The following is a 22173-nucleotide window of genomic DNA, read 5'->3' as shown; positions in this document are numbered from 1 at the left end:
CAAATACTGAATGCAATGGAAATGTGCAGAAGCAATTTGATATGAGAAATTGCTGCTTGTACCCTATTGATCACTGACCCATTATCAGTAGCGGCAGTTTTTGAACTTTTTTTCCTCCTAGTTTTGAGAATAAATTAAATGTTTTATTCTTACCCTCTACTTACAATTGAGACACATTGGTCAAATGACCAGCACAATGCAATCTGTGGCAACAAACAGCAAAAATCTCACTAGGGAAATCTAGCCAGAGACTGTGACCCCATCAAAACAACGCACTAACTCCCTGAGATAACCACAACTACAGGCAGATGGAAAAGCCTTTTATTTTAATATGACACCCACCTTCCAGTGATCATTTCATTCATTTGAATGTCGAGGTACTCTAGAAAATAAATTAATTAAAATAACAATTCATCCTCCTAGCTTTTGCTTCGTGAAAGAACGTGTATTTGCATTAGGAAACTGTTTCTATTTTATTTTCAAATAAGTTACAAAAAGCAGGTGATATTTGATATCAAGCACCATAATTAAAATCTTTTAAAGTGGCATTTTATAAAAATCAGCAGTTGACCTCTAAAAGTGAGACTAAGTCCACAAACTTATATAAAGAGTCATGTCAAATACATTACAACACATTAAATTTGTGTTTGGCTAAGGAAAGTAAAAGTTTCAAGCCTAGAATAGTTGGCAAGAAGGTCATAAGTCAGCTAAACATTCACTATTATTAAAAACAAAACATAAAGATAACTTTCATAAAATAAAAAAGAAACTGAATCTTCAGATTGAAAAAAAACTTAAAATAACTAAAAATAGGAAAGTATCGTCTTGATCAAATTGTAACTTACATTATTATGTCTTCCAGCCCAATGATTAAAAAAAATGAATCTTACCTCTCTCCATTCTTTATTTCCAACTCCTTGTACATATAAGACACAAACTACAAAAGATGAAAAAATATACACACACATAAATGTCTTTTATGAACATCGGATGTGCATGTATACAATTTATTTTTCAGCTACCCAAAAGCTATATCAAAATTAAATGCCTAATTCTTAGCCTTACCATTACAAGAAAATTGCTAGTAAATCATCAAATGATTAAAAATTATTTAAGTAAACAGAAAATGAGCTATATCTGATCTTTAGAACTTAATATGCATAGAGCTTATCACATAAAAGTATAATATGTTAATGTCTTCATCTACATTATGCTACAGATGCAGATAAATTTTAAAACCATACTTTAACAATTTGAAATATTTCAGTATGTTACTAGATATGAGTCAAGCTCTACCTAAAATGCTCAAAGCCATCATAGGAAGGACAACCTATGTAAATGTAAACTCTACATTTACTATGTACAACTTCCACTCAGTATTTGTAAACAGGTAAAAAATCCCGTCAACTGAGGAATGAAGTCCCAAAAAGGGAGATTAAGGGCTTTGGGATTCAGGGCTAAGAAGAGTCCCACCCCTTATCGAGTGATCCCCAGGAATTTTTAATCCCCACAAATTGTAACGCCTTTTCCCCAGCAACTACCTGAAGAATTTCTGACAACTGACAAAAGCCTTTCCCCCATAATTAAACCACATTTGTTCATGTATTTGTAGAGATGGAGACCTGCTAGATACCAAGTTCTAAATATTACAAGATTTGGAAACACTAATTGATTTATATCATTAATTCTCCTGTTTTATAATTCAAACTACCCTTTTCACTTTACAGGTTATCTCCAATTTTCAAGATCTCTAATTAGGAACCAAAAAATTCAGCTCATTGCAGAAGACATTATATATTTCACTTGCTTGAGTAGGCCTTTATAGACCATTTTTATTTTAAAAAAATAGAAGTATTAATCTGTGACAAAATCACTTAAAATTAAGGCCCGTTATGGTTGTCTTTCAAATATAATTTCTACCATATGGCCCTATCATGAGGTTTGAATTTCAAAGTGAACTGTCCTACACAGAAGTCATCTGCATTTTTATCTTATTCTCAAAGTGCTGAACAAGTCCCCCTTTAGCCAGAGAATGGCCCAGGTAGATGACCATGAAGGGATTAAGCCATTCCCCTCTTGCATTCTAGGTTTCAAAACAAATGTTTAAACAAGAACTATAATTTTTATACAATTTTTGCAAAATCAAATAAATACAAAAAGTAGACCATTTCAAAAAGCAAGTAATACAGACTTACTTGGATCAGATTTAGAAAATGTGTCTCTGTCAAGAAGATTTCTGTCAAATGAAACAGAAAATGTTACATGACTATAATGCCAAAACATTTATATTCATATAAATATATTACAATGTACATAAACATACGCAAATGTGCATATGTGTAAACATATGTGTATACACATACACATATATATATGACTAAATAAAAATTTGCTAAAGATCTGCTTGTATTTATTCAGATTGAATATCACTGGACTATAGGAAGGAGGGGGCAGCTTTATTTCCTCAAACTTGCATTGAAGTTGACCAATAACATGACTCTCCACATTCGAAGAAGAGAAAATTAACTGTTTTAGGTTTCTTTTTAACCCTTCATCAAGCATATAAAGATGTTCAGAAATGCTTCTTAAACTGAATTGTGAGTTGTTACTAATGCAGAATTGTTTGGAATTCAGAGCACTTGATCATATTAGTCCATAAAATTAGAATGCAATAGTGAAGCACCATCTATTAACATTTGTGTTACATCAAACCTGATGATTTTCATGCTGCTATGACAGTTGGGGAATTTAAGATGAACAACAGATCTTGCATGAAGATTCTTTTCAGTAGAGGAAAAGATTAAAATGGTAGAAAAGGCCATTACTAACACTTATTTTTTTTTTTTTTTTTACAGATATTTCTACATCTACAACAGTGTAACAGTGGAAAATCAGAACGTAGGAAAGTCTGGATTCCTTTGGTATTGGGTATTAAGTTACCCTCAATGGTAGTAATGCAATCCTATACTTTATGTTCATAATAATAACCTTGAGTAATCATAAAATGTTAAACTAAGTTCAGTATGCTCTGATTCAGAAGGCAGGCAATTATTAGAAAAATTCCCCATCTAAAACTGACTCTTTTAATGTGATGATTAGAAGCTATAACCTTTTCTGAAAAACTTGGTTACCTAGAATTATGACTTGAGGGTTCCAAAAGTTCAAATTTTGCTTCTTATTCATCCTCCATTAATTAGTAATAATTTTTAATAGCTGACTTACATTTCTATGTTTAATACTTATAATAAAAGTCTTGTGTTCAAGCTGTCTTATTTCTCCACCAGGACTACTATTCATGTGCATTTATCTCTACTACCCTTGTTATTTGAAAAGTCCTTTTTTCATATCAATCTGACATCCTCTCTTATTTCAGGTTCTCAAAAGTTATTGTTTCCATTGAACTATTCTGTACACTGAAAAAATGAAAATATATTCAACAGAACAATGCAGCACAGACAATAAAACAAAATCATGTCTTGAAATATTCATAGAAAGAAAACATCAGACACATTTATATTTGGAATTAAGTCAGATTCAAAGACCACTAGTCAGTAATCAAATTAAAATAATCCTTTCTGTCCCCTGAGCAGACACCATGACTCCAGCAATGGTTGGCAAACAGTAAATTAAAACATTTCCATTTGAGAAATGATTGCAATTTTACATTTACAAAGGTAGTTACCATGTAGGAGGAAATTTTCCAACCCTTCCTGTGGCTCCAGATTTTGCTCATTAAGTGTCCTAAGAAAATGTTAATGAAGCTGTTTCTTTCAGAGTTCACAAAAAATCAAGGAGAGATGAGAGTATGAAATATCGCAGCGTGGATAGAACCCAACAGCTATGCTATATACATTATTTAAAAGAAAATAATGTAATTTTAATGCTTTAGTTATGTAAAAACTAAACTACAGTTTTGAACCACAAATATAAAATAAAGGATTTCTATCAACAACAGACAGAGATTAATATTCTCAATCACGGACTTTACTTGTCACGTTGACATTGTTTCTTCTTCCAGCCAATATGATCCATAGCACATAAGGTAAGGTCGAAAATAAAACAAGCAAACACACACAAAAGACTCTTTCTATGATGAGAAATGCAACTCTATAAACTCTTCATAATGTCTCTGAAATTTACAATTTAACTTTGCAATTCTGTGTGACAATAATTTCATCTATACTTTGGTCATATTCTATCTCTGATTAGATTTAATTCCCAGAAGACGACTTTACTCAGACATACATGATTGGAAAGTTGGAATAATCTAATGGTGCCAACCCTTCTGAATCCGATTACCCTGTTCTTTAAAAAATACCACACTGTGTGGAGAGGTCCAGAAGAAACGACTTATTTTCTTAACGAATGTTAGAAATGATGGAAGGCTTCCAATTTTACCAATTAGTTGAGCCACAAGGATATAAAATAAAATAAATTCCTGTTCATAGACTAGTATAAAGAGAGACACTGCTTACAGAACAAGGAGAGAGAACCAGAAAGTGAGACCAAACCTACTATACTTACAGAAAAATATCTTTGTTTTATACATGATGCACTTTGAAAAATACACCAACCTCCTTTACATCACCAGCTTATATATAGGAAGGCCACTCTTCCCTCCATGGGATTGTCATTTGCTTGAACTAGGATGCCTATAACTTTATGCCCACACTTTTATAACATGATGTTGAACATCAAGACTAGGTTAAAAATCCTGAATGTGTATTTCTGTTCTGCAAATTTAGATATAGGCAAAACATGAAAGAGAACAAATTCATGAAAAGAAATTCTGGAAAAATACAATATATGTGTTAGGAAAATTACCTGAAGAAATTCCTAATCAAAACTGCAACCTATATATTGCCTGGGTTGTTCTAATAACCACTCATCCTCAAATTTCAATTAAAATTCCTGGACTATGGACATAAAAGGGGATGACTGAAATAGCCTAACTAAAGCTGAGGCCTGCCAATTAAACCTGCATGAAAAAATTAGTGGGTTAATGGAAGAGGCATATTATGCATGAAGACTAAAATAAGAGAGTAGATAAGCAAGAATTTAGCAACACCCTTCTAGGATCACCCAAGAGAAAAGATTCCCTGCCTCCTATTCAATCCTCAAGGATATTAGTCCCTTGTAGCCGAGACTGAGGCACCAAGCAACCCACTGAGGCACCAAGCGACGCCCTCCACCCGCTCGATGACAATAGTCAGCTCATCTGATAACTCTCCCTGCTCTGATTTTATGCTCAACAAGCCACCTTCCAATTTTAAGATCGTTACCATATAGTAGTTACTGAATGGCCAAAATGAATATCACGGTTTTTTTGACTGTTGTAGGTTTTACCGTTACTTGGCATTCTGAGACCCATATACTGAACAGACAGCTACCCTCTTTAAATGACTTTTCAGGCTCATCTTTTTCAAACTAGAAAATAGCAACTCTTTTTACACTTCGGTGCAAATCTACAAGTATTTTTCAAGCAAATAATCTATGGCCAAGACCAAACTAAGTACTACCAAAAATACAATAAATATTAAAGACATATTCCCCTATTTCGAAAGCCTGAATTGTACTGAGAAGACAAACTCACAGAAATAACTAAATAGAAATATTGGATGGCACATACAATAACAGTTCCCGAAGGAACAGTAACCTAACAACAGAGGCAAATTAATTCAGCCACAAGTAAACAGAAATCAAGTACAGTGGTTAGCTCTTATTCCAACTACTTTTAAAAATGTATACTAAAAAAAAAAATCTATAGGTGTGTATATATATTTAAAATAATCTAAATAATCTTATCTTGAAATAAGTATTTTTTAAAAGCTCAAGTACTCTTTTCTGTTTTATATATATATGAGATAAAGATTTAATAGCAGAAAATAGAAACTTTGAATACTTCACATGTAAAACAAGCATAATAACATGATCCATTTAAGGTAAAAAGTGACTTGTGAGTTAACCCAAAAATTGCAGGACTGCTGCTCACTCTTTCCTAATCAGTAAATGAAACCACCTAACTACTATTCTTGTTAAAAAACAAAAAAAAGAAAGAAAGAAAAGAAACCTTTAAAAGGGAAACAAATATCATTATCCTACCACAGATGCAATTTGGAAAAGAAAACCCACTGAGTATACACATGAATTTTAAAGTTAATATTTCAGAGTAAAGGCAATTTTACATTTTATGAGCTTTTAAAGTTATAACTTAATAAAACATCCAAGATACTTGTTTTAGGGAATAAGTCCTCAAATCGAAGGCGTGAAATAAGTTCCCCAAAGCACCGTTACTTGTGGCCAGCAGAGCTCAAACAATGCATAAAGGATTCTACTCCCGTTCCTGAATGTAATTGTTCTATTTAATTTTCGCTAGGAATAGAAATACAGCTTATTAATAGAGCAAAACAAAAAACTGATCTATTTAATTTCTATAGGAACAAAAATATAGCTCATCAATGGAGCCAAACAATGCTTTATCATTTTGCAAACCCTATCCAGAATAAATTTTCCACACATCAACAGAGACTAACCCTCTCGGTATCAGTCTCTGCAAATTGTCATGTGTCAATAAGAAGAATGATTCTGGTTTTAATTAAAATTTTGGAAATAATTAAGGGCCTTCTATTTACCTTTTATTCAGTGTAGTCTCTGGACCACCAATAGCCTGCAAAGTCTTTACCAAATATTGCTCAGGCAGCTACAGAAACTAGCACAAGCTTGCACGTAAGCAGGGGCTCAACAAATACGTGAAGGAAGAGTTTTAGTATCCAATGAAAAGCATCACCATTTTTCACTTTATCTACGTGAGGTGTTTTATTATGGAAAGCAGAGTAGAAGAGGAAGGTGGCATTTGTGGCCTTTGCCCTAATAAGTAATCCATTAACTGATAAAACCTGAGAGTGATGGTGTCACTGGAATTGTAAACAAGACCCATGTCACTGGGCCATGCCCAGGGCCCTAATGGGGGACATTATATTAGCATATGGACTGGAATTGGGAAGCCCCTGGTGTATATATATACATTTTTAAAATGCACATGCACACAAAATTGTTTTCAGAGATTTTTTTTTTATAAAGGTAAGGAAATCAAAACTTTTACTTGGAGCAACTAAAAGGAAATTTATTCAATCTTTGGAAGTTATTTGAATGTAATATTAAATTCTTTCTGATTCATTTATTCATTCCTTTATTCATTAGACAAACATTATCTCTGGAAATTTAGCATAAGGAAAAAATATTTTTCCCCAAACTACAATTTTTATGGCAAGGAGAGATAGATTGTATACAGTCAAAAAGTGAAGATTTATAAATGAAAAGAGGAACTATTTTAAAACTGAAACTTATTGAAAAGCCAAAGTCAGCTAGAATCTAAGTCATTTTGAAGGATGGGGTCATTGGAAAGTACATAACAAGATTATCTGCCTTTCAAGAAAGTAAGAATAGACTTTCAGATTGGAAATTGCACCAACAGACTAAAACTTCAGCTCAACAGCTTCCTCTGATAGCCTGAGTATACAGGGAGAACTTTATCACAAATGACAGATAGTACCCAACAAACACTGGGAATGAAATAAACTTTAGGTTATTTTTCAGTTTTTGCTGAAATTGGTTGTTCAAAGTATTTATTTATTAGTACTGCTGAGCTGCAAAGGCAGGGATAAAAATAGTTTCAACCTTTGCACGGGTGAATTTGGTTCAGATACAGCAATTTGAAGGGAAGAGAATTAACAGAATAATTTTTTATACTTCTTCTGAGGCATTTAAATTGTGATTGATATTCTTGGAAATTACTTAAAAAGAAATCCATGCTTTGTCAGAATCTGACATATCAGAGCCCTGGTTGACCTGAGATAAATAGCAGAACCTACCGGTTTGAAGTAATGTACAGTTAACTCAGGGTGATGCAGGCTTTCAGGAAAAGGTAGAGAATGCAATCCCTGATTTCAGCTGGAGAAGAAAAACATAGCATTTATGTTTAAAAACATGGGCAGAAAGAAAAGAGACTGAGAGCAGGATATGGGTCTTCTTAAAAACCTGAAACTCAGGTACAAAACTGAATTCATTATCTTTTCCCCAATCTTATGCCTCCTTTATTTTGTACCCTAGTGAATGGCAACTGTGGAAGACAAAATAATGGCGACCCAAACATATCAGGTCCTAATCCCTGGAACCCATAAATATGCCCTTATTTGGAAGAAAAGGTCTTTGCAGATCTAATTAAACTATGACTTCTGAGAAGAGGAGATTATCCTGGATCACCTGGGTGGGTGATAAATGCAATCACATGTATCCTTATTAGAGGAAGGCAGAGGGCGATTAGACACTAACAGAGGAGATAAGATGGCGATGTGAACAGAGAACAGACAGATTTGCAGATTCTGGCCTCAATGACAAGAGTGATGCCACCACAAGCAAGGCATGCCAGCAGCCACCAGAAGCTGGGGAAGACTAGGAATGGATTGTCCGCTACAGCCTCCAGAGGGAGTGCAGCCCTATCAACACCTGGATTTCCGCCCAGCAATACTGATTTAGGGCTTCTGGCCCCTAGAACTATGAGAAAATTTCTGTTCTTTTAAGCCAACAAGTTTATAGCAATTCATTACAACAGCCACAGGAAACTAATACAGGAACACTGTCCAATCTCCTTCCCAATAAGACTTTCTGGGGCCCCTCTCTCCTTCTTTCTCCCTCAAACCCTAAAGCTTCTATCATCTTGGCTTCTGCTTTTAAGTCCCAACTACTTTCTTGACCTTAGATCTCATAACAGGTCTTCCTACCTCCCATCTCCCAGTTCATCCACCAAGATGCCTCCAGGAGAACACTCTCCACAGTAAACACCTGAGCAATGCAGCCCTGGAATAAAACCTGCTACCTACAGAAACTCCAAACTCCTTAACAAAGCACTAAACACCTGCTACATTCCAACCCCTGGCTATGTCTCCAGCTGAACCTCTATCCATATTATTTCTTAAAGACTTTGCTCCAGAGATTTCAGATTCATTGCAATCCTTCAAACTAATCCTGCCTCACACTTCTCTATACTCATATTTTTACTCACAGCATTCTCTTTCCAGAAATATGCTCAACAACACCTTTCCAGCTAGGAAATATGAATTCTCTTGTAGCATCTTCCCATTGCTGTGCCCTAGGCATGTAGAACTGATTCTTTCGTCGTGTATGCCCCATCACACTCAACTTGAAATTTTGTCACAAATTCTAAGCCTAGTATTTATTTACTGAGCCAAGTGCCACCAGGTGCTGTACTGTGTACTTTAAATAAATCATTTCATTTAACCCTCACCATAATCCTACCCAGTAGCAATTATTAGCAGAATCCATTTTCCAGATGAGATAATAAAATTCAGAGAGGTTAAATACAGTGTTCAAAGTCACAGAAATGGTAAGCACTTAGGGAGCATTTTTTATTTTCAATGTCTTGGTTAAATTGACTATATGTCTATATTATTGATAACAAAATTAAATGAGCAGCAAATAATGTTATCATTTAGGATCATTTTGGAGACTCTTGGGAATAAGATATAAAACAGTATTGAAAAGAGAAAAATTAAATTATCTTTACTTGCAGAAGATTTAATTTTGTACAAAGAAAAGAGAATTAACTAACAAAATTAATGAGAAAATTCAGTAAAGTGATTGGAGGCATGATGAATATAAATTGTCAATAATTTTCTTGGGTATCAACTGTTAATAATTGTTCTATTCAATTACGCTTTTTGATAGTTGCCTTCAGTTGTCGAAGTATGTGAGGGTTATGCAGCTCTCAATATAACTTCACACGCACAAATGGTATATGTTACCATGAAAGTCTGTCTCAGACCAAATTTTGCCAAAGTGACAAACACTCATTAGCAAGTAGGACATAAAACAGCCACACAGTATGCTCCGTAAGTTTAATTAACTTCCAGCTCTCTGTTCTTTCAGGCACTTCAAATAGCACCTTAAGGTGATATGCTGGTGACAAGATTTACCTGACTTCTGGTCAGATCAGTGTAGACAATTCTCTACACATTCTGTATCCATGACATAAGAGGTCCCTGAGCCTAGGACACCACTCTAAATGGCATAACCACAAGACACACTAGGCATGTATGTCCTATTCACATGGGCAATATTTCTAGCCAATCCACAAAACCTTTTTTATAAAAGCTTTATTCAGATATAATTCACATACCATAAAATTCACCCTTTTAAAGTGTACAATCCAGTGGTTTATATTATAGTCACAGAACTGTGGAACCATCACCACTATCTAATTTCAGAACATTTTCCTCTCTCCCCCACCAAAACCACCCTGAATCCCTTAATAATTACCCCATATTACATTTTCCCAAGCCCCGGGTAACCACTAATCTTTCTGCCTCCATGTATTTGCCTATTCTGGACATTTCATGTAAATGGAATCATACAATATGTGCTTCTTTAAGTTAACATGATGTTTTTAACACTCACCCATGTTGTAGCATGTATCAGTACTTTATTCCTTTTTATTTCCAAATAACATTCTATTGTATGGATATATCACCTTTTGTTCATCAATTTATAGATTTGGTTTTTTTCCATTTTTTTTTGGCTATTATGAAAAATACTGCCATGAACATTGTACAAGATTTGTATGGACACACAGTTTCATTTCTCTTGGGTATTTTACCTAAGAGTAGAATTTCTGGGTCTATGGTAACTCTATTTTTAACATTTGGAGGAACTGCCAAACTATTTTCCGAAGTGGCTGCACTATTTTACATTCCTACCAGCAATGCATGAGAGTTCCAATTTCGCCATATCCTCTCCAACACTTATTGTTGTCAGTCTTTTTGGTTATAACTATCTAGGGGTATGAAGTGGTCAATCCACATATCTAATCAACATGTTTCCTCAGTTTAAAAAAAAAAAGTCATTTCTAACATCCACAGTAATTACAAAACCCTCCAGTGTTAATATAAGATAAAAATAGTATAGCAGTTTGGAGTAGCCACTTCCAGAGTGTGAGCTACTGATTAAACTCAAATGCTAACTCACCAAAATATGTAGACTCTCGAAATATGTAGACCTGATTAGGATACTTGAGATTTAACTCTACAAACTAACACACACATCTATATGATACTCTCTGTTGAAATATTTTAAAGTAAATTACAGAAAATATATCATCAAGAACCAATTGAAAAAGACTGTAAGAAATGTAAGACACTATTTTAAAATTTTAACAGGAAGCATACTTTCTAAGCTTTACAGAAAGCTTAGAGAAAACATTACTTTATATAATACTGAATTCATTTTAAAATTCTATACAGAAAATTACACAATAATTAAAGTTAAGATATATTTGTCCCACATATCATAGATAAAATGTTAAGGCCAAAAATATACAAAGCATTCTCTAAATTAATGAGAAAAACATAAATACCTCCAAAAAGAAAAATGAGGTAAAGGAGTGAATAGACACTTTATAAGAGAAGAAATATAGTTGGTCACTGAAAATATCAAATGAAGTTCCTCCTCAATAATGAATGATGAGATACAAATGAAATAAATAATAAGAGACTGTTTTACTGTGAATTAGACAAATATTAGCTACACAAATTGGGCTCATTTAGTTGTAAGTGAAAGAAAAAAAGGAAATTTATGGTGAAAATACAGAGATGTTTCATGGTGCCTAAACTCAGGCATGTAGCTGACCATAAGAGAAGAACTAAAACAAGGGCAAAAACATTAAAACTCTGTTTTTCTATGTGCATCTACGATCCACTCCAATCTTTTTTTAACTGCTTCCCCTACCTCTCTGGTCTATATGGTGGAGAACATAGATGCCTAGAGTCCTTAAGTTTTACATTTTATAATTCTATCTCACCTTTCATTACAATTCCCAAACATGGATTTACCCTCCCTTGGTAAAGTGCCCACCTCTGAACCAATCAACTGTGGTTGAGTGTGTAAATCCCTAAATTGAGTGAAGTAATACACTGTGATCAAGGGAAAAGGTCACATTCATTCAAAAATATTTATTTTTTTCTTTCAACACTGATTATCAGACATCTATTATGAGCCAGGCACTGCTTTAGGTACTAAATATAGAGCAGGGTATGAGTGATGTCAACTAGTTTACTTTATAGAAGAAAGGAGAGATAAATTCATAGAAGATAGCCAATTACATCTCTGCTAGTGTTAAGAATAAGGGAGATGTTGAAGTCGACCGATGTGAAAGAGTGCTCGAGAGACTCACTTCAGGGAAGTGAGAAGGTGGTATTTGAACCAAGAATTGAGAATTAAATAAAAGAAGGCAGGCGTGGGATGATCTGGTCATAGTGTTCCAGGAAGACAGTATAACAAGTGCAAAAGGCCTGAGATAGGAGAAGAAAGTCAGAGAGGCATAAGAATTAAGGTGAAGAAGTAGAGACCTCACTCTTACAGAGCTGCACAAGATACGGTCACATATGCATTCACAGTGAAATCTTGTGAATGTCATGTGGAATGCCAGTGTCCCAAAAAAAGGAGGCTCATGCAATTTTTTTTTCTTTTTTTTTTTTTGGAGACAGGATCTAGCTCTATCACCTGGGCTACAGTGCAGGGGCATCGCCACAGCTCACTGCAGCCTCAAACTCCTGGCCTCAAGTAATCCTCCCGCCTCAACCTCCCAAAGTGCCAGGATTACAGGCATGAGCCACTGCTCCCAGTCAAGGCTTGTGCAATTTGAAAAAAAAAATGTTATCCACTTTACCAATATTGGAGAGTGTGTGAGAAAACTGACATTCTCATGAAACCAGGTAGAAATCTATTTCCGTACATTTTCCAGATTTTAAAAATATTTATCAAAATGAAAAATGTGCATTCTTTTTGACATGCCAATCTATTTTCTAAAAAACATAGTCTAGGATTTCAAACATAGGAGTAAAAACGATGTCTACACAATGATATATATTCTAATTATACGATTATAACCCTGTTGCTTATAATTAAGAAACCTTGGGAAAAATGAAATAGTCATCAAATGAAGACTGATTAAAAAGATTATATTCCATTAAAAAGATTATATTCCAATCAAATTAATGTGAAACATTTAAGTGATAATTTAGCATTGAAGAGAAAGCAGCATACAATCATTACAATTATAGACTTGGGAACCACCAGTTCTACCACTTACTAGTTGTGTAACCTAAAAGTCTCTATGCCTCAGTTTTCTTATCTGTAAAAAAGGAGATGATAATCTTATCTACCCCAGAGAGTTGTTTAAAGAGTAAATGAGTTTGTAAATAGCATTTACAACAACACTCAGCATATAGTAAACACTAGAAAAAATTTGTAGGGGAAAAGGTAAACAGAATAATGTAGAATGGCTGTGTAAAGCCCTAAACTGAGTGAAGTAATTATTGTGATCAAGGAGAGAGGTCACATTCATTCAAAAATATTCATTCATTCTTTCTTTCAACACATATTTATTGCACATCTAGTATGTGCCAAGCACTGTTCTAGGCACTAGGTACAGAGCAGTGTGTACGAATGGGAAAGCCCTGACCTCCCTCAATGAGTTTACTTTATAGAAGAAAGGAGAGATACAATGTGAGCCTTAGGCTAAGTGGGTAATGCTGCTCTTCCAAGTCCCCATCTACCTCCATGAAATAACACGGGCCAAAGAGCCTCCTGGGAAAATTAAAAAGGAATTCTTATGATGTATTTTTGCAATTGTACTGTTGGCCCCAGCTGGGGTCTGATGGAAGGAAAATACAATAGCAGCCCCTGAGAGGAATCTGTTTCCAAAAGAGGTTGAAGCTCACATTGGAAAACCAGATTCAAACACAAGGCCCTGACCCAGACAATCTGGAGCCTGGAACTGTGGGGTGTGCAAAAAAGCTGTGAATATGTGAATTTAAAGAACTGACAACATCCAGAGAGTTTTTACCAAGGGGGACTCTTGACTAGAAATGACCCTGGAGGGACCATGTAGAAACACAAAAATTTGGTAAATCAAGAAAGACAAGCACCAAGAGGCAATGAGCGGTGTTACAGAGACAGCAGGGACAGCAGGCAGCAAGACCTCGTGCCAGGCCTGCAGCAATAGGTCATTACTGCAGCTTCCCAGTGGCACTGTCAGCAACTGACATTTTAAGAACAGCAGTGAGGGCTCTATGGAGGCAGATAGAAAGGAAAAGGGGTTACTGACCTCACAATTGAGGTCATTCACTTGGAGAGGTGCTCTCCAGTCAGGGGGCACAAGACCTGCAACCAGGAAGTCAGGTTCAGATGTTAATATCTGGAGTGGAAGTCCATGGAAAAAACTAGACTTTCATCTTATCTAAGTCATTGTACCATGAATATGAATGAAAATATGCTTTATATAAAAAATGCAGAGAGATATCTGCTTGGCATGACCTATCACTGGGTAAGGAAGCTGGGATGATTTGTACTTTCTCCTCTGTTCTTTTCAACACGGTTTGGTTTGTTTTTCTGTATATTTTTACAACTATCATATAGTACTTTTCTAAAAATTACAGATTTTTTTCTTTAGAGAGCCTTCACTACCTTCATGATGTGATGCAATGTTTTCCAACTATTTCAATTGAATGCCAGTATAAAACATAAGAGTCCCTTGCAAAGCAACGGGAACTTTAAAAACACTTTATCGATATTATCTCATACAATCCTCATACAGCTGTATCAGAAGGAATTTCTCCCCATTTATAAACAGAAGCACAAAGAGATTTACTAACTTATCTGAACTCTCATAGTTGGCAATGTATGGAGCTGCAGTTTAAACCCAGATATTCCTAGCTCTAAACTTTTACTCTGCTCCTAATACATTACACCATTGCCCTAGGCATGGTGTAACACTTGAGATTACACATCATTTTTCTAAATCTCTCTTCCTGCCCATTCTAAAAGCAGTAACCACATTTCATTTCAACTCACTTGCTAACAGCTAAATGGGCAATGAGCTTTCACATATTTTATGCAATTAGCTGGATTAGGAGTCTTTTAGCGTTTACTGCTTTTCCCAGAGTGAATGAGATGGACCACAGGTCCACGAAGCAAGAACTGATGGTTGTGATGGGTCCGCAAATCACCATGAAGTAGAAAGCTGGACGTTAATACCACTCCACCCAACATCAGCTCAGATATTGCTGCCTTTCAAGCACCACTCCCAAAATATTGCATAAAGGCAGGATGAAGAGACATGGCTAAGCAACTGCCTATGCCTGTTGCATTCAGTTATTTTTTATATGTATAATTTTTTATGATTTGACCATATGACTAGGTTTCCTTACTTTTTATTTCTTTGTCTATTACCTGTTAAGAAATATGTTGCTTCTACAAGGGGGGAAAAGTCACGCATCTTCAGGGTCAACATTTCAAAAGAAAATCTTTACCTGTGCAGGGTTGTCTAGAGACAGCTCTCTTTAAGATTCGCAAATCAAAACACAGGCAATGCCAATGAGAACAATGATATGTCTATCAAAGGTAAGCCTAGATTTGGCAGGGTTTTTTTTTCTTCCTCCGAATTTTAAGCAATATATTCTGTAATTTCTTTGGATCGTTGAACAATTCAAATGTACCTAAGAGCAATCTGGGCTTTGCAGACTCAACAACAGAATTTAAACAAGAGCAGGAACTAATCTGGAATGGGAATTTGTAGGTAAGCATAAATGGCCAGCTGAGATAGGGACAATGAAAATAATTTTCTAATATTTATCTGTCATCCCCATCACAGGTGATTAAACAAGAAATGTGTCCCTGACTCAAAGGCTCTCATCTAGGTCTAAAAAAAAACAAGAACAAAATTCTCAGTAGCAACTATGAGCCCTTGTTACGTACAGTTCTACAAATCATAAAAACAATGCAACAGGCATAGGCAGTTGCTTAGCCATGTCTCCTTCATCCTGCCTTTATACAATTGGTTTTTGCAACTCAATTGATACTATACCTTTCTTGTGTTTTATGTCTTCCAGTCATGGTTCACGGTTCATGGTTTATGTCTTCATCTGAGACGTTCCACTTTCCTTTCTTCAGCTATATATTTAGTATATAACTATGAAGCACTTTCTATATGCAAGACACTGGACTAGAAACTAAGTGGAATACAAAGGTGAATGAGACAGAGTTCCTGTCCTATGATCACGTATAATTTAATAGCTGTCTGACATTCATTCAAATGTTTATTCAATAAGCACTAAGTTACTAAGTGCCAGAAAAAGTATTTGGTGTTGGAGACTGTGATATGAACACAGAGGCTCCAAGCCCTAGGTAATTTATATTCCATTAAGGGGCAGATTGGTAAACAAATATGTGCAGTAAGCTATGGAATATGTAGAATGAATTTATTATGGATTAGAGAAAGGGAGGAGTAGTTAATTCTATCTGAAGGATCAGGAAAAGTCTTCACGGTGAGAGTGATGCTTGAACTCAGTAGTGTCCATCAGGCGAGATAGCAACGTAAGGCAGAACTATTCCCACCACAGAGAACCAAGGTGTATCCATCATGGTTTTCTCAGGAAATGCAAATGATCTGAAATGGCTGAGAGTTTAGAGGGCCAACAGTGGAACAGGAGAGGGTGGTGGGACACAAAGAGAAAGAGATGAGGCTGAAAAATTAGGTCAGGGTTTGGAGGATCCTGATGGACTTTTTATACAGGCAATTAAGGGTTTTAGAAAAAGAAAGTAAGAGTATAGTGGTATTTGTCCTTTTTGAGTGGGCCTCTACCAGCCCAATGTACAGGGTTCATGGAGAGGTGGAAGGGGGCTGGCCAGAGTAAGATGTGAGGCTGTAAGAGTCAAAGGACTTGGTCTCTGCAAAGGTCAGACTGGTCTGAACCCAGACAGCAGAACTGTCAGCTGTGTTAAAGAGATGATATGGAAGCAGAAGAAACAGGAACTCAGGGCTTAAGGCTCAAATGACAGAAATTTTACTGGGGTATTGGGGGCACAGAGAAAAGGTAGGGAGGACTTAGTCCTTTATAGTGAAGCAAACTGGAATTTTCAGGAGTGTCCATAGGATAGTAAAACCTCTGAGGCAATTTTGATGACACCCCTTGTTGAGAATAGCTGGTTTAGACCATGCTCCCCAAATGAAAATGATACAACCACACAATAATGGCATTTTTTAAATCACAGCATTTTATATGTGTGCTGGGAATTGTTCATCAGTCATTATCATCATCATCATCGCCTTGTATTTAGGTACTTTACCCATGTATTGCCCTCACTGAAACAAAGTGGCTTTATAATTTCGGTTTTTTCTAATTTTCTAGTTACTGCCATTAATGAGGTTCGTGTCTCTGGAAAAACCTGATGTAATCAGGCCTGACAACATTTTAGGCTAAATATAATCAATTGAGCACTTAGATACTTCAGCTATATTAGAAGCACTTAGGAAATTACTTAGACAATCCAAGAAAACTTGACAGCCACATAAATGTAAGAAATGGCATGATTTATGGTTAGTGACTTCACTTAAACTTGCTCATTTTTTACTTATGCACATGAAAACAAGTTCTGTTTTTTCCTTTTTCTGTAGAAGGCATTGTTTCCTTTTCTATCTTCTCATTATTGAAACTTTTTTCTATAGTTGGATTTTGGCTTTTCTAAAATTTTGTTTTGTACTTTGTGGCCCAAAATTAAAATTAATGGAACAAATACACAGGGTCTGGAAAAAAGTACATTAGCACATACGTAGCTTTACTGCTTCCTCAAGAAGCCAGACCATTAAACAGCTCTCCTTACCCTAGATGATACCCAAGTGAAACCATCAGGTGTCACTGTATTTTTTCAGTTCACCAAGTAATTTATTAGAAATGTTTTTCCCCAAGACAAGACCTTTTTTGGATAAAAGATTTGCTCGTTTATTTTCCTATTTAGATATGTTATATAGGATATCATATATGCAAATTCTATTGCTTCTCTTTTTTGTATAGTATTCATCCCAGATTAAATAAGAAAATCATCTGTTGGTATTTAGAAGGCACTGTGTCCAGTTCTAAAACCAGTTTTGCTCTGCTTGGAGACAATGTAAGTTAATTCAAAATCGTTTGTTGCTCAATTCTTCACAAATAAAACTTTGTAGAATGTTATATAAACTAAGGTTAAATAATTATATTTTTATCAAATTGTATTGGCAAAATCATAATATTCTTACAATGTATATAAACGATATATTTTTAAAGGTCTAAACATACTCAAATTCAGAGGTGTACCCATTCATTCTTCCAATCCGTCTACTAAGAGGCAAACATTTATTGAAAATATTTTATGTGCAAAGCACAAAGTTACATTTTGAAATAATCAATGGTAAAACAAATAGGCATTTTTAAACTTGGTTGGGGAGACAGACATGTAAAAATCTAAATAACCTTAAGTTAGAATAAAATAAAAGGACTGTACAAGAAATGTGGTGTGGAAACTCAAAGGAAGGAACAATAATTAACCTAATCAATGTGGTGAAACATCATGGGTTGCAGGAATCTCATGAAACATCACGGGTTGTCGTTAGTGGGGTAAACTTTGACAACCAACCAAGGACAGACACAGAAATGGGGGGAAACCTTTTCAAGGCTGTAGGAAAGTACCAATGATGGTGCAAGTAGAAATATACATAAGAATTTTGTGGATTAGCAAGTACTCCACTTTGGCTAGAGTGTCCCTGTCTGAGATGAGACTGGAAGGGATGTCTGGGCAGGATGAGGACATGTGATGAACACCATACCAGGTTTATTTTGTAAACATCGAAGCTAGAAGTTTCTGCAAAAGGAAAAATCACCCAATTCAACCTTTGTTTAGGAAGCTAACTACAAAATATGTGAAGAATGGACCAAAGAACTTAATTTTAGAGTCACAGAGAATAATTCAGGGAATATTTTAATAGTCTGGAGGAAAATGACACCTTTCTGAACCAAAGTGGTGGCAGCAGATATGGAAAGGAGGTGACAGACACACTTTGGGGAATGGAATAAACAAGGGTCAGGGACTAGTAAGGTGATTTAAAAAGAAAGTGCTAAAACCATTTATAAAGTTTATGAAATATTGTAAGTCAGGGGTTATAGTGATAGAGAAGGAACAGCATATGTGCCACATAGTATTGGTTTACTTTATTCCAAAAGTCAATTCTTCTCCACAAAGCCCACATGTCCCCCAAGTCCTTCCAGACAGTACTTCAGGCAGCCTACTCTCAGTAACAAGTGATCAGAGTTAGCACAGAAGATTAAAACCATTTGACCTCTCTACTCTAAACTCGGTATTTGTCACAGAGACATAAATAATAATAATAAACTAACCTATTATAAAAGTAAATCACATGAAAGGTACAGATATCTATTAATAACAAACACTGTTCATTTCCATGAAAAAAGCTCGCTATTAGATTCCTGTTGAGAGGAGAAACTAGAACAGCAACAGCAGAACTTGACATCCCTTTGGGAGATATTAAGTAAAATGAGGATTTTGAAATAGCAAGTGCTTCGCATTAGAAATAATCTGCCATAATATTCTTTAAAAAAAAATTCAGACACTAGAATTAGGGCCTAAGTTTTCAGAGTCTCGAAATTGTCACACAAAGGCTTAAGAGTCTGTCTAGAAAATCATGTGTAATATGGCAAGAAAGTTATATTGTGTTGGGGGAAATTAAGATTTTCTAAATATACATTAATAATCCTATACTTTTCCCTATTATTTTTTTCTTCATTCACTTCCTTTTATTAAAAAAGAAAACTCAAAGGTAATAAATAATTTTCCATGGTCCTAAAGCTATTCATTAAATAGTACTATCATTTTACTCCATATGCATATTATTTAAAAAGGTATTCTGACTAAAATGTATAAATAAATATCATTTTAAATACACCAAAATGTATTCCTCAATAGAGGAACTGTCTATTTAAAACACATCCTAAGATAAATGATGGGACTTAATTAAACTAAAAAGTTTCTGCACAGCAAAGGAAATAATCAACAGAGTAAACAGACAGCCTATAGAATGGAAGAAAATATTCACAAACTATACATCTGACAAAGGGCTAGTATCCAGAAACTACAAAGAAAAAGAACAAATCATCAAGAACAAACAACCCCAACAAACAGTGGGCAAAAGACATGAACAGACTCTTCTCAAAAGAAGACAGGCAAATGGCCAAGAAATATATGGAAAATGCTCAACATCACTAATTATCAGGAAAATGCAAATTAAAACAACGATGAGATACCACCTTACTCCTGTCAGAATGGCTATTATTAGAATGTCAAAAAATAATAGACACTTGCACAGTTGCAATGAAAAGGGAACATTTATACACTGTTGGTGGGAATGTAAACTTGTACAACAGCTCTGGAAAGCAGTATGGAGATTCCTCAAAGAACTAAAACTAGACCTACCATTCGATCCAGCAATCCCACTACTGGGTATCTACTCAAAGGAAAAGAAGTCATTTTATAAAAAAGACACCTGTACCCAAATGTTTATCACTGCACAATTCACAATAGCAATGTTATGGAACAAAACTAAGTGCCTATCAATTCATGAGTGGATAAAGAAAATGTATACCATGGAGTACTACTCAGCCATAAAAAGAAATGCAATAATTCTTTTGCAGCAAATGGATGGAACTCGAGACCATTATCCTAAGTGAAGTATTTCAGGAATAGAAAAAATGTGTTCTCATTTTTAAGTGGGAGCTAAATGAAAAATATATGTGGTCATAAAAAGCAGTAATAGACATTGGAAACTAAGAAGGGGGAGGGGGAGGGAGGGTAAAGGCTAAAAATGTACCTATCCAGGACGATGTACACTATTCTGGTAACAGGTACACTGAGAGCCCTGACTTCAGCATAATACAATTTATTCACATAACAAAAAACCACTTGCACATCCTAAATTTTTTGAAATAAAAAAATTAAATTAAAAAAATAAAAATACATATTCTAAGATAAATGTTTTGAAAGGTAAAACACACTTTTTTGTTTGTTTTGTTATATGCATAAGTGAAACCTGGTTTAGCTAGCTTGCAAATGGGCATAGATAATCACAAGACTTCCTTAAATTGGAGCATGCCTACATTTCTGTTCAAGGTCCTGCTTCTCCTATCATAGAATTATAAAGCTCCAAGTAACATCACAGGTCATCGAGACCAGGGACCCAACCTTTCTATAGGAACTAAGATCCAGAGAAATGGCATGATTATCAAAGGTCACAGAGCTAGTGTCAGAAACAGAATGAAAGCTCAGGGATCTTACACCACACTTTGCTGGAGTATTCCATAAGGAAGCAAGATGTCATATAAATGACATTACAATGACAAAGTGATTTAAGTGGAACAAACCGAAATCATTATAAGAAAAATCTTGAGTTAAGAATCAATCATCCTTTAAGTAGTATATTTCAAACTAGTCTCAAAAAATTATTTTTAAATTCACTAATTTAAATTACCAATTAAGAGAAAAGTTCACTAATAACTTTATATTGATTATGCCTCCTTTTCCCAATGCCTACAAAGAGGCTTTGGATGAAACCACTGGCATAAAAATCAATTGTAATAAACTTTCTAATATCTCTGTTTCCACAATTAATTTGAAAGTTGAGATATCAAATTAAGTCTGATAATAAGCTATGTCCAAATAGTAGGTAATTTAGATGGATTTAGTAAACAAAGTTATTATTATGGTGTAGCTCTCAAGTATCTTTTAGTCTTGCTCACTTGCTCTCACTCCATCTAGCTCTCTCTCATATTCTTTGCTTATAGCCGGGAACCATGAAAACCTATTGAAGACATTAAAGAAGAATTATTAAGTTATTTTCAATTACCTAGAAAACCACAAATAATGTGATACTCTTTTTATAGGAGTCCACTCAGATAGATTTGTAGAAATGCTCACAGAGTTATACACATTGAGATGACGCAGTAACAAGGGCCTGTAGGCAGTGATAAACAATAACGTATCTCAAAATGATTATAAAACCACTATTCTGCCAACTAAGGCTGAGAAATGTGTTAGTTTCAACCAGTTATGGCAATGATAATCATATCTCTGGTTCATTACACTCTCTGACATTTGAGATCATTCTTAATAAAATTAATGTGTCACTTGTTACTTATTTTACATATATATAGAGAGTGCATGAGTAATCAGCAAGGTAAAAAATACTGACTTTTACAAACTCATGTCACAATTCATATA

At 35.0% G+C, this 22173-nt stretch overlaps 1 protein-coding gene across 1 annotated transcript in view; it reads right to left on the bottom strand.

Annotated features, from left to right (window-relative positions):
• Window positions 1-22173, bottom strand: part of CPNE8 (copine VIII) — a 247662-nt gene that overhangs the window by 215646 nt on the left and 9843 nt on the right. Inside the window, exons 2-3 of the mRNA XM_012654995.1 lie at window positions 2196-2236; window positions 891-937 (exon numbers count right to left, since the gene is read on the bottom strand). Coding sequence (XP_012510449.1) covers window positions 891-937; window positions 2196-2236 — 88 coding nt within the window. The remainder of the gene's footprint in view (window positions 1-890; window positions 938-2195; window positions 2237-22173) is intronic.

The sequence above is a fragment of the Propithecus coquereli genome, unplaced genomic scaffold (genome assembly GCF_000956105.1).
Source record: "Propithecus coquereli isolate 6110/MARCELLA unplaced genomic scaffold, Pcoq_1.0 Scaffold456, whole genome shotgun sequence".
Taxonomy (NCBI): Eukaryota; Metazoa; Chordata; class Mammalia; order Primates; family Indriidae; genus Propithecus; species Propithecus coquereli.
Note: the sequence above shows the minus strand (reverse complement) of the source record. Positions and strands in the feature narration are given on the sequence as shown.